Below are 14,315 nucleotides of genomic sequence, written 5' to 3' on the forward strand. Positions count from 1 at the left end.
TAGTGGACACATGAACAGAGACTTTAGCAAGTTCCAGAGATTACTGCAGGTCTTTTGCTGTTACCCTTGGGTTCTTTTTCACCTTCAACATTGGATGTTGTACTCTTGGTGTGATCTTTGCAGGATGCCCATTCCTGGGGACAGTGGCAACAGTAATGAATTTCCTCCATTTGTAGATAATTTCTCTTACTGTGGACTGATGAACACTCAGTTCTTTAAAAATGCTTTTGTAGCCTTTTCCAGCTTCATGCATCTCTACAATTCTTCTAAGGTCCTTTGAAAGTTGTTCTGAGCGAGGCATGGTGCACATAAACAGATCTTTTTTGAGAAGAGCAGGCTCTATTCGCAACCTGACTCTGTCTTTTTATAGGGCAGGACCCACACCTCCAATCTCATCTCATTGATTGGAACACCTGACTCCAAATAGCTTTTGTAGAAGGCATTGCCTCAAAGGTTCACATACGTTTTTTGAAACTAGGCTGTGATTGTTTAAATTGTGTACTCAGTATTGACGAGAAGTGGTGTAATGGTTTGTGTGTTATTAGTTTAGGCAGATTATATTTGTCTATTATTGTGTCTTGGATGAAGATGAGACCAGATTTTATGAGTAATTAATGCAGAAAACCAGGTAATTGCAAAGAGTTCACAAACCTTTTCTTGCAACCGTGAGTTTATGGGCATTTTCTATGTAAAAATTGACATGTATTGTTTACAATGCATAATGCTGGATTGTGGAATAACTACATGTCCCATTTTATAAAAAAAAGTTATAGCCTTAAAATGTATTTTGTCGAAATGCTGTGTGCAGAATAATTTCCACTTTATTTCAGTACAGTATTTAGATTAATTTTTTGAAATGTTACAAGCTATCTTTTGACCATAACTAGTTTACCCATTTATATCAAGCAATTTATAGAAAGTTGGTGTTATTGCTCATCTTGGACTTCTTTCACTGGCTTCATGTTACAAAATGCAAAGTGGACCAGATGTTCCTCTTGTGAAACCAAAACATGCAAATGATACTAAGTTCTGTGCAACAGAGTCTTAGTTGATGCTTGATAACTATAGACAAAACAGGATTCAGTGCTGGGGGGGAGCAGGGTGGGGTTGTAATTGTGATTAATGTAGTAAAAATGTTTTATAATGCTTGCTGTTGGGATTGAGTATGTACAATCTTAAGGGGAGAATAGTAAAGCAATGGAGGAAGAAAGATCCATGCATGTATCCATAGCATGCTCAGTAACAAGAATTAGAATAGGTTCAAGACTTCCTTTTACATTACTGTACAAAGGTTTGGGGCATATATGTAGTAAGGCTTTTGCACAGTACTGTATTTGTTGATGTGGAGAGCAAGTTTGTAAATCTGACAGGAACAAAGGATATTGGGAATGCTGAGAGCAGGGTATCGCAGGAGGGGTATAGAAGTATATGACTGCAAACTGGAAGATTTAATCTGGAGCTCAATAAGTTCGGGGTATTTTAGTGGACTAACATTAATTTTAGTGAATAGGATTAAGAGGAGCATCTTGGCTAGCTTGTCAATATAACTTCACTGCTTTCCATCTGGCACCTCTTATCAAGTTTAAGTAACAGATGGGGTCCTTAGTTCAATATCTCAACCAAAGGACTGGATTTTGAAAATTGCATCTCCAGTCATTAATTTGGGTATAAGAATTAGAGAAGTAATAATAAGTACTACTGATTATGAATGGGAAATTATTTTCTTATAGCAGCATTTAAAACACTTAGCAATAAGAATAATGTTTAATATTAAGTACGGAATATTAAGTTCTAGAAGACAGCAAAATCGCAGAGCTATCGGAAGTAGTATTAACTGGATTCGTCTCGTATAATTCAACATTGGTTGATATGCAAATGCAGTGTTGCTAACAGTCCTGTTTGACTTGTGTAAAAGGCAAATTTGAAAGAAATAGGTCATCCTGCTTTCATGACTTCCTAGCTTACATCTGTTCTACAAATAAAGTACCTGACTAGGAAATCAAAAGTAGAATTTTTGAGTCAAAGATTAGCAAGATTGAAATTGAGAAAATATTGGGAAATCCAAGCGCAACACACAAAATGCTGCAGGAACTCAGCAGGCCAAGCAATATCTATGGAAAAGAATAAGCAATTGACGAAAATCAGGAATAGAAAAAAAAGATGAGAAGTCAGAGTAAGAAGGTGAGGGGAGGGGAGGAAGAAGTAAAAAGGGAGTAGATGATGGGTTAAACCGGGAGAGGGGGCGAAGTAAAGAGCCGATAAGAAGATTGGTGAATGAGATAGGAGAGGGTAGAAGGCCATGGAAGAAAGGGAAGGGGGAGGAGCACCGGAGGGAGGCGATGAGCAAGTAAGGAGTTTTGGTGAGGGGGGGAAAGGAGATGGAATATAAAATATTGCTCCTCCAACCTCAGCGTGGACTCGCGGCAGTACAGTAGGCCATGGACAGGCATGGCTGAATGGGAAGTGGAAATTAAAATGGGTGGCCACTGGGAGATGCCGTTTGCTCTGGCGGGCGGAGTGTAGGTGCTCGGCGAAGAGGTCTCCCAATCTACGTTGGGTCACCGTCTCACCGATATACAGGAGGCCAGACCGGGAGCATCGGATACAGTACTGTACACGACCGTAGCAGACTCTCAGGTGAAGTGTCGCCTCAGCTAGCAGGACTGTTTGGCACCCTGAACGGTAGTGAGGGGAGGACGTGTAAGGGCAAGTTCGCACTCGTTTCGCTTGCAAGGATAAGTAGTAGGAAGGAGATCAGTGGGGCGGGATGAAGGAGCGCTGACGCTCGTTGGACAGCGAGCGCTTTCCGACTCTTCTGCTGTCTCTTCTATTGGTCCGACAGCCTTCCCGTAGGCCCGGCCCGAGCCGACCCACGAACTCGAATCAGACAGGAAGCAACGGCCCGGGCTCTTCCGGCCGCCGGTCGGGGGTCGGGACGGGAGTCGGATGATGGCGGGGAAGAGGTCGGGCAGGGACAAGAAGCGGAAGCGGAGCCATGGCGAAGAGAGTCATAGCGAGAGGAAACGCCTCAACTCGGACTCCAGTGCCGTCGAGGTGAGGGCAGCACCGTCGGACAACTGTGGCTAATTTGGGATAAAGGAGTTGATTGTCTTGCGCGCCCCCCACCCCGACCCCTGTTCCCTCTCCATGCCCTTTCCCCTCACACCTACCTGGGCCCTCATGCTTTGTCTCCATTGCTGCACCCCTGCAAGCGAGTATCTGTACCGACCTACTACACCACGTATCTGTCATCTATAACCCAGCCTTAAAGCCTCTTCAGCTTGATACCTCGAAGCGGTAAAAGGATTCTGGGGTCAAGCATCTTGGGCTATGCACCAAGTACTCCAACCCTGGTATCAATGCTGATCATTTAGACCCCAATCTGCTGTAAACTGATACTTATCCTCTGCCTCATGTATTCCAGTACAGGTTCTCTAAGGCTAGGTATTGACCAATGCTCCAAGTGCGCTGATAACACTCTGCTGTAACAGGCTATTCTTAAATTCCAGTACAGGCACTTACACTTGGATCTCAGCATGGGTCCCTTTTGCTAAGTTATCAAACATCCATTCATATACCCAGTTTGCACACAGATACTAACTCTGTGGTTAACTCTGAGCCAACCCCTTGCAGCTGGGTATTGATTCCATGTCCCTTATCACAATCTGCTACATCTGAGTATCAGTGCTGATTTTTGTTTCATACATCTGCCCTAAGCACCTGTTTGCTGCCCCTGTGATCTTTAGTCCAGTAAACAAACTCTTGCACCTCCATATCAACCCTGTTCTCTCCTTGCCTTGTAGCTCATCACTTGTATCTGGCAAAATGCCTTATGTCTTGTATACCCTGGTACTAGCCACATAGAGTGTTAGTTCTGTGCACAGTGTATCTGGGTATTGAATCTTTAAACCCAAGAGTAAACCATATGCCCCATATACCTTAGTAATGGCCTTTTTATTTGGTATTGCTCTTTTAACCCTTGTAACCCTTGTGTCTAGGTGTTAACCTCATTCTCTCTTTACCCTGCCAATGAACCCTTGTGTCAGGGCACCTGCCCTATGTCCCATATTCCCTAGTATTCTCCGCTTGTGCCCGGTTATTATTGACCACGTGCCACATACAGTCAGTGGTCACTTTATTAGGTACCTCCTCTGGTAAAGTAACCACAGTATGTATGTTTGCAGTCTTCTGCTGCTGTAGCCTATCCACTTCAAGGTTCAAATTGTGTGTTCAGAGGTGCTCTTCTGCACACCACTGTTGTATTGCAGGATTATTTCAGTTAGTGTTGCCTTCATGTCAGCTAGAACCAGTCTGGCCAGTTTCCTCTGACCTCTCATTAACAAGGGGTTTTCGCCCACAAAACTGCTGCTCACTGGATATTTTTTCCTTTTGTCACACCATTCTCTGTAAACTCTAGAGCAAGGGTTCCCAACCTATTTTATGCCGTGGTCCCCAACCATTAATCGAGGTGTCTGTGGACGGGAAACCCTGCTGTGTGTGAAAATCCCAGGAGATCATTAGTTCCTGAGATATTCAAAACACCCCATGTGGCACCAACAATCGTTCCACAGTCAAAGTCACTTAGATCACACATTTTACCCTGTTCTGATGTTTGGTTTGAACAACAACAACCTTTTGACCATGACTACATGAGTTGTTGTCACATCATCTGTTGATTAGATATTTGTTTTAACGAGCAAGTGTACAAATCTGCCTAGTAAAGTGGCTACTGAGTGTATAAACTTGTACCAATTATCCTATACCTGGTATTCAACCCAGTGCATCATTTTCCTGGCTGCTGATCCATTGTACCCAATTATCAATATTGCTTCATATATACTGTAGTATTGACCTCTTGTACCTGGGTTTCAAGTTTATGGCCCATTTATCGCAGTAGAGATAGTTTGTGACATGTATATCTTAATATCAAGCTTTTTAGGCCTCATGCCCTATGTGTTTCAGTAGCCATGTCCTGTACCAAAATCTCAGTCAGCATCTTGTACTAGATGTACAATCTGTACCACATTTTTAAAAATTTCAAAATATACTTTATTCAAAAATAAAATTATATACAATAAACCATTCAATAACTTTCCATCCTTTACATACTTTCCCTTATAATCTGTACATATCCATACTTATGGCTGTACCACATATACTGTGGTTCTGACACACAATGTTGGCTCCAATCCCTGCACTCAGGCAAAGGCGCTAGGTCGTGTTTAACCTAGTACTCTTTATCCTTGTACCAGGGTACACCTAAGCCCTGTAGTAGATGTAACCTTAATACTGGCTCCTTACAGTCAGATTTCTACCATGGTTTGGGTACAGGTACCACACACCCAGCTGTTAACACTGTCCCTCTTATACTCATGTGCAAGTTACATGAATCATCATTGGCTTCTTGCCCAGAATGCACTTGTTAAATATCTACATTCTCTGCATCCTAACCCTGAAGTTTTGCTCCACATGTGCTGGCCCCTTTACTTATTGACTCCCTGCCTAGTCTCCTGCCCAAGGCTTTGCCTCCAAGCACTACCCTAGCTCCATGGTTGTGTAGCCCAGTGTTCCCTGCATCCCACTCCTGTGTGACCCAATCTCCTCTTTCCTCCCCCTTCCCTTTTGCCCCCACAACCTATCCAGCACTCAGACTCTTTGTCCTACAGAGCCTGATAACGATCTATGACTTTTTAATTCCTTAAGGTTCAAAATCTACCACTATTTTGTCTAAAACATTGGTGGTGTTTGAAATCTGAAATGGTGAATATGACATGTTTTCCATGAATCCTGTTCCATCAATTTAGAGAGGAACAGAATTCACAATTCTTAAGTCTTAGAATATGTTCTTAAATAATATCTTACAATCAAGAATGTAGAAAGGTGAGGAGGGAAGCTAACTTGCATGGTATTTTGCAAAGAAGTCTTGTGGCAGAAGATTATATTTTTTAGTCATTTATGATTTCCATTATTGTATAAGAGTGTGGGTGTGTAGCCAAGTGGTTAAGGCATAGGACTAGCGACCTGAAGGTCGTGAGTACGAGCCCCAGCCGAGGCTACATGTTGTGTCCTTGAGCAAGGCACTTAATCACATATTGTTCTGCGACGACACTGGTGCCAGGCTGTATGGGTCCTAATGCCCTTCCCTTGGACAACATTGGTGCTGTGGAGAGGGGAGACTTGCAGCATGGGCAACTGCTAGTCTTCCTTACAACCTTGCCCAGGCCTGCACCCTGGAGAGTGAAGACTTTCCAGGCGCAGATCCATGGTCTCGCAAGACTAACGGATGCCTTTAATTTTAATTATTGTATAAGAGAGGAAGTGTGAATTATCCTTTCCTCCAAGCTCTGATACATGTACTTGCATGATTGGATCAGGATATTTGGAGGTTTAACTATTTCTTACTCAATTTTAACTTTTAAATTTAATTAGAACAGAATTCCATGGGTTCTCTCTGAGTTCTACTACCCTACACAATTATTTTGCATTTAAGCCTCTTTATAGCAGTGCAACAATTGTGCAGTATAATTAGAAACTTTCCCTACAATATTGAATGCAATTATTTTAGATGCTTTATTTAGTGTCTGTGTAGTTTAGAGAGTAAAATAGCCATGTGATATGCTTATAGAATTGAAATTACATTAACCAAATAAATTTTCTCAGCATCATTTTTCAGATTACAAAATGTCATTCTTGCTTTCATACACAGCATTCAATATTTTAATATAAGACAGAAATAATGTTTATGTGTGCATTTTAGTACTGTAATTGCTCTTGTTCTTGAAGGCAGGAAGAATTGCTTCAGAAAAGGAAACAGCCAATGAGCCCAGTGACTTGGAAGATGGAGGCCTTGACCTTGGTATTTGCTTGAAACCAATCAGTTCCTATATCTCTGACAGAAAAGAAATGCTTGAACAGTGTTTCAGAGTTATAGGAGAAAAGAAACTCCAGAAGATGCTCCCAGATATTTTGAAGGTACCATAGCAAGAAACCATTTGATAAAAATTCTCAGAAATACTCCATGCCATCTTTATTCTTTGATTTTTTAAGTAGATAAATGGGTAAATAAGAGTAAAACAGATTTTTCCCTTCAAAATATATTTATTTTCAATTTTAATTGACCCATTTTTTGACTTTAAAATTCTTAACTCTTTTTTAAAAATTATTTTTGAACTATGATTTACCTTTGTAATAGTGCAGATAATCCTGCTCAAGTAAATATTTAAAAAGTTGGCTAGATGTGGAAGGAATTGAACTGAAGTGGATTTAGAGAAAAAAGTTGCAATTAAGTCATTGAATTAATCCAGAAACAATTATTTCTACTGTTAACTGATTTCATGGAGAATTAATAAAAATTAAAATTAATTTGCATTGGATTGCATTTAGAAATCAGTAACAGGCAAACTTGGCTCGCAAAGTGACCTTAAATCTCTGCCAGCTGCTTGAAGGTGGTTAAAACATCCCTTTTAAATATAATTGTAAAACTAGCATTTTTTTCCATTTTAGAGGTGCCCAGTTTATTTGCACAGATTAGTTGCATAGTTTATGATTCAAATTATATGCTAATAACTTATTAATGTAATAAATTAACAATGATAATGCAGTGGGTTAATGCAATCCAGTAATTGTACCTTGTTTCCGGCAGAGCTGCTCTGTAGAAGAAATTAAATCACTATGCTTGGAGCAACTGATGCTTTTATCCAATAAGAAGCTGCTCCAAATTATAGAGGGTAAGATGGTTGGCTAATCTCTATTTGCTGTTGTAAAAGAAAATGTATTTTCAGTAAAAATAAGTTGCTGTAAGGATAAAGTGTTTTGTAAATGAAGAGTTATCAGTGTACACAGAAATCAGAATATTGTTTGAACTATTAATTTCCCAGTAACTTAGTTATAGAGTTAGGCAGCATGGAAATGCCTCTTTAGCCTAAGTCTCCATGCTGACCACAGCATTATCCCTGCTAGTCCTAGTTGCCCATGTTTAGCCCATAATCGACTCTAAGCCCCTCCATGTAGCTATCCAAGTATATCTGTGAGGTCACCTCTCATTTTCCTGTGCTCCAGGAAATAGATCAGTGTGGTCAACCTCTCCTAATAACTCAAGCCCTCTGGTCCTGACAGCACCTTTAGAAATCTCATTTTCATTCTCTCCAATTTGACTCTATCTTTCCTATAACAGGGTGACCAAAACTTCAAATGCAGTCTCACCAACGACTTGTATAGCTGCACCATGATGTCCTTACTCCTAAACTCAGTGCCCTGACTGATGAAGGCCTATGTGCTAAATGCCTTCTTCACCACCGTGCCAACTTGCTTGACTGCTCTAAGTTATCTGGGCACTTGTACTCCCAAATCCCTCTGTTCTAGCTACCTGCCAGTTCACTGTGTAAGTTCTATCCTGGTTTGACTATCCAGACTGCATCTCCTCACATTCTTCTAAGTTGAAATCCATTTGCCCCTCCTCAGCCAATGTCCCTAACTGATCAAGACCTCTTTGCAATTCATTGTAACCTGCTTCACTATCAACAAGACCCACTAATTTTGTTATCACGAATAAGCTTGCGAATCATGCCATGTACATGGGGCGGCACGGTAGCCTAGCACAACGCTTTACAGTGTCGGCACCCTGGGTTCAGTTCCCACCACGGCCTGTAAAGAGTGTGAACGTTCCCCATGTGACCGCGTGGGTTTTCTGTGGGTGCTCTGGTTTCTTCCCACAATCCAAAGACGTACCAGTTGCTAGGATAATTGGTCATTGTAAATTGTCCCATGATGGGCTAGGATTAAATTTAGGGAATTGCTGGGTGGCGTGGTTCAAAGGGCTGGATGGGCCTACTACGTGCTTTATGTCAATAAATTAATTTTCTATTAATTGACATAAGTAGTGAATTACAGGGGTCTCAATGCTGACCCTTGGGGCACCCTACTAGTCACAGCCTCTAGTCAGAGAATTGACCTTCAACCATCACCCTGTCCTTATCATTGAGTCAGTTCTGCATCCCATGCCACCTAATTTTCCAGATCAGCCTGCCATGCGGGTGCTTGGCAAAGGCCTTGCGGAAGTTCACCATCCACTGCCCTGCCTTCATCTATCCTGTTGGTCTTCAAAAAACTGAAAACAATTTGTCAGACATTACCTCCCACATGCAAAACTAGGTGACTATTCTGAATCAGGCCTTTGCTATCCAAGTGATGACGGAATATTCTGTTCCTTAGAATTTCGCTGTATTAACTTCCCAGCAACTGAAGTCAGGCTCGGTATAGTTTCCTAGACCCTTCTTGAGCAATGGAATGATATTAATACTTTAGTACTAAAGTAATGAATTGATATATAAAGTATTAGAGACATGAAAAAAGTACATATTAAGTTTTACAAATTAACTTCCATTGCCACATGCCCATTGAAACATCAATTGGGTGCCATGGTTGTGACTCTGCTACAGGTCGGGGCATTGGTGTTCAGTGTTAATTTCCAGCATCATCTACAAGGAGTTTGTACATTCTCCCCATGACTGCGTGGGTTTCCTCTGGGTGCTTTGGTTTCCTCCTGCAGTCATTGTGTGATTAAACTAGGGTTAAATTAGGTGTGGTGCAAACAGTTCGGTGGACCGGAAGGGCCTGTTCTGAGTTGTATCACTTTTTTAAAAAAAAACAAATAATAATAAATATCAAAACATACAGTGGAATGCGTCAACCTACTGGTTAGTAGGTTACTTCATCATTGTAAATTGTTCTGTGATCAGGCTAAGGGTAAATTGGGGGTTGCTGGGCAGCATGGCTTGAAGGGCCAGTTCGAACCTATGTTGAATTTATCAATAAATAAATAAATTCCAAATATCTTCTGTGGGTAGCCCACCAAGTATCACTATGCTTCCAGCATCAACATAACATGCACACAATTTGCTGATCCCTACCAATCGGTTTGTTTTTGGAATATAGGAGGGAACTGGGGCACTGGAAGGAACCCATGTGGTCACAGGGAGAATGTATAAACCTTGCAGACAGCAGGAGGAATTGAACCCCAGTTGTTGGTGCTGTAACACTGCCATGGAGAAGGAAAGCTAAAATATTTATTTGCGGTTTGTTTGTTTTAGGTGTATTCTGACGATATATAAGCAGAGTGTCACATTTATAAAACTAAGTGCATCAGCATCAGTAATCCAGCTCCTTTCAGATCTGTGATTGTGTTATATAAGTTTAGGATATACTAACCTGCAAGAGACTGAATGCGTGTGGGACTATTGACCATGGTTCATTATAACTCGAGTCAGGTCTCATTGTACCATCTGCTTTTGCATAGTTTTCCTACATTGTACTTTTTTCATGTTACTGTAAAGGAAGCTACTGCTTTGTGATATTATTTTGATTTGCTACTTTTTACCTGATAAATGCAGTACATACTTTATTGTCCTATATGTAGGTGGTAGTATTGTTTTTCATTACAGTACATTATACAACTTTTTTTCCTCCAATGAGAAATTTATGTTAACTATACAAAATCCTCTAAGTATTGTTGCTTAGCTGCTAATCAACCTTTTAAGAAATCACGGTGATTTATATAGCTACTTGGTAATGTAGTGGAAATTGTAATAAATTAATGATGCATTTATTAGAAGTGTTGATATGTAAAATACTGTCGTCAAACTTGCATTGTTTATATGTCATCTTTATTGCATAAGAACTACTAAATTTGATAGAGGATGAACTTTGGTATTTATGAATTCTATTTTTATCTGAGTAAAACATCAGAAAGTCAATTAATATACATACAAATGTTAAATTTTATACAAGGTGATGACCTAGGATCATCAGATACTGAGGAGGAGGCTGTAGAGAATGATAGGTCCAAAAAGAAGTTGGAAACAGAAAGCCAGTAAGTCCAGTTTTAAAATTTCAGTTTGCAATGTGTAGCATCAAATTGGCCGGTTTCTGTAAAAGCTGTGTCTATAAAATTAATTCAAATATATTTGTTTTGTGTCCTTTATGATTAAAAATACTGCTTTTTAACTCGTACAGAAAACAGGCGTAGCTAGCAAGGCAAACATTTAATACTTGTTACAGATTGTTTCTGAGAACTGGCTGTTGTAATCTCTAAGGTGAAGGTAGTTGTACAGATCGATATCCAGCACTTCGAATGAATGATAATGTGTTATTGAATCAAAGCAGTTATGTTCTCATCAGTTGCCTTCCCTCTTCTAAGAAGGTTGAAGGTATGTTGTCAAGGTGCTACTGCAAAGTATTATGCAGGTGGAAAACATTTTATCTGATAAAGAAACTAGAGCTTTTCCAGTGTTTGGATGAATAAACTCTTCTTGGGCTTCCAACTCGAGATAACTGTACCCGGCTGGAAGCCCGAGAAGAGTTTTTTCAACATTTTATCCATTTTGTAAGATCAATATTCAGAAGGTTGCTAGAATGGCAGTTGAGCAGTTTGCTTTATTGTTGTAATGTCAGTCCTGATGAGCGATTTTAGAGCTAGCCCCATACAGACAAGTGAACTGTATTTATTAAAATGTATTTTATTGCTAACTCCCTGGTCTTCTGCCTGCTCTGGATCTTTTTATTGCTAACACCCGAAATGTCAACTGTACTTCTTCCAATAGATGCTGCCTGGCCTGCTGCGTTCCACCAGCATTTAGTGTGTGTTGCTTGAATTTCCAGCATCTGCAGATTTTCTCGTGTTTGAGGTTCTCTATTAGTAATCTTGCCTGCCCATTTGTTGGCACAGGTGTAACTTACCATTATTAACATGGTCAGAATAATGTCCAGGTCATGTGCATGTTTGCATGGACTGCTTTATCGTCTGAAGAGTTGTAGATGTTCAATCATTGATTATTCCTATTCCCAGCCTTATGATGAAAGGTCATTTGATATCAAGAATCTTACCTCTTGTCCATGTTTAGATCAAACCTGTAATTTCTTCTCTAGCTGAGAACAGTTGAGACTATAAATCAGTCAACAGCTTATTGTTGAGTAAGTGTTTGTCAACACTATGCATTTGACAGTGGATACATAGGATGAATTATGTTTGTCCTAATTTAACAATAATAGGCATCCATTAGTCTCATGAAACCATGGATTTGCACTTGGAAGGTTTCCAGGGTGCAGGCATGGGCAAGGTTGTATGGAAGACTAGCAGTTGCCCATGCTGCAAGTCTCCCCTCTCCACGCCACCGATGTTGTCCAAGGGAAGGGCATTAGGACCCATACAGCTTGGCACCGGTGTCGTCGCAGGTTAAGTGCCTTGCTGAAGGACACACACGCTGCCTCAGCCAAGGATCAAACTAGCGACCTTCAAATCACTAGACGAACGCCTTAACCATTTCGCCATGCGCCATGTTTGTCCAGACTTATGTGAAGAGGACCTTTTTGTCCCAAGTGTTTGATGGCTGCTGGTGTTGTTACTAAATTGCAGCAGGCTATTAAGTGTGTCTAGTTTTGCCAAAATAGCTGCCATGGACGGTCCCAAGCCCGGCTGCAAAAGGAGGAAGGTTGGGCATAGAGCTCGGAACCCTATCCCGTAAAAGCCCCGTGCTTTTGAAGTTCCAAAGCCCTCATTCCTGGGAAAGGGAGAATACACCAAGAAGATGGGCTTCACCTGGGAAAACTTGAAAGGCTAGCCCAGGACAGAGGTTTCTGGTGAGCTGCAGTCGGCGGCCTGTGCCCCTGTAAGGATGATGGGCTTAAGAAGAAGTAGTTCTGCCAAAATATTGATGCTGGTACACTTAGCAATTCTTTTTCATCACTTGGAATCGATCTACTGATTAGGTGGATGTCAGGAGGAGGCTATTTGCTTGGCACTTGCGGTAGAAGATGGCATCTCCCATTTATTTTCCACCAGCATTCTTGACTGCCTAAATAGGCACTGTCTTTTGACCTGATCTATTCATTTAGAGAAATTACTGTTTATAATGCTGCTACCAGAGTTTAGCCTACAAATAGATCCATGCTAAAGGGTTGTATTTTGTTGAATACATATCAGAGCTGATGGGCTAGTGAGTCACCAATGCCCTGTTTATCTGTTCTGATACAGTTTTTCCAATTTAGTAGTAATGTTGCACGACATGACAAGGGATGTACTGGAGTCATGAACAGGACTTTGTTGTTTTCGGTACTAAAGCTGATATAAAGAAGGTCGTACCACTGACCAAATGGATTTGTTCGTAATTATAATTTAAAATGTATCTCTACTATTTTAATTGGATCTGAAGATACACATCTTATGTAGAAAGACTTTTCCATTACATATAAATAATACTTGATGCTACAGGAAGACAGTAAGATCAGGTGAATGTATATTTAATTTTTTATAGTTAATTATGACACCTAAAAACACATGACACTTCCCAAGATATAACAAATTACATGATTTAATTAGTTATTTTAGACCAAAAGTTGCAATGAAGTAATCTCTCAATATTAATATATATAACTTTGCTTTTAATCCTGAACTTAATGGTACTGTATTAGCAAGTACTATACTTACATTATTAAAACCAAAGTATAAATTATATTTATTATCCATTCTTTTATAATGCAGTAGCTATATTGGTACAAGATACTTAATTACCACAATTCTACCATAATGAATGGGAACTAGTTATTCCCCTGCTGTTATATAGGTTTTCATCCAAAATAAGAAATTTGGCATTAACAGATTTAGAAGGAACAAAATGCTTCATATTTGAACTTTTCATTTCTTATGACTGTCTGATTTGAACCCAAAAGATACAATACTTTGTAAATGGTGGAAACCAAGAAATAATGAATATCCCAAAACATCTAAGGCACTGACGTGCACGTAGAAAAGACAAATGAAATGCTGGTACAGGTTGAGTACCCCTGTCCGAAATGCTTTGGGCCAGAAGTGTTTCAGATTTTGAAATAAATGATGAGATAGCTTGGGATCGCCGTAATTTCTGACTCTGAATTTATGTGCTACTGGTAAGCAGTCTTTATCTTGCTCATCACACATAGTACTTAACATTAAAATTATTACATACCAAGGTTTAAAGTAAATATATTATCAAAGTATATATATGTCACCATATATAACCCTGAGATTCATTTTCCTGCAGGCATACTCAGCGAATCTATAGAATAGTAAAAATAACAGGATCAATGAAAGATCAGCTAGAGTGCAGAAGACGACAAACTGTGCAAATGCAAATATAAATAAATAACAATAACTTAAGATAAACAAGAAGAAGAGTCCTTAAAGTGAGATTATTGGTTGTGGAAATATCTCAATGATGGGGCAAGTGAGTGCAGTTAGCGCCTTTTATTCAAGAATCTGATGGTCGATGGATAGTAACTGTTCT

At 40.0% G+C, this 14,315-nt stretch overlaps 1 protein-coding gene across 1 annotated transcript in view; it reads left to right on the forward strand.

Moving 5' to 3' along the window:
* The first annotated feature begins 2,440 nt into the window (after positions 1-2,440).
* The window catches only part of LOC134357427 (caspase activity and apoptosis inhibitor 1), a 34,863-nt gene continuing 22,988 nt past the window's right edge, over positions 2,441-14,315 (forward strand). The window contains exons 1-4 of the mRNA XM_063069000.1: positions 2,441-3,054; positions 6,784-6,972; positions 7,643-7,727; positions 10,786-10,867. Of these exons, the coding sequence (XP_062925070.1) occupies positions 2,947-3,054; positions 6,784-6,972; positions 7,643-7,727; positions 10,786-10,867 (464 nt within the window). The 5' untranslated portion in view covers positions 2,441-2,946. The remainder of the gene's footprint in view (positions 3,055-6,783; positions 6,973-7,642; positions 7,728-10,785; positions 10,868-14,315) is intronic.

The sequence above is a fragment of the Mobula hypostoma genome, chromosome 16 (genome assembly GCF_963921235.1).
Source record: "Mobula hypostoma chromosome 16, sMobHyp1.1, whole genome shotgun sequence".
NCBI classification, from domain to species: domain Eukaryota; kingdom Metazoa; phylum Chordata; class Chondrichthyes; order Myliobatiformes; family Myliobatidae; genus Mobula; species Mobula hypostoma.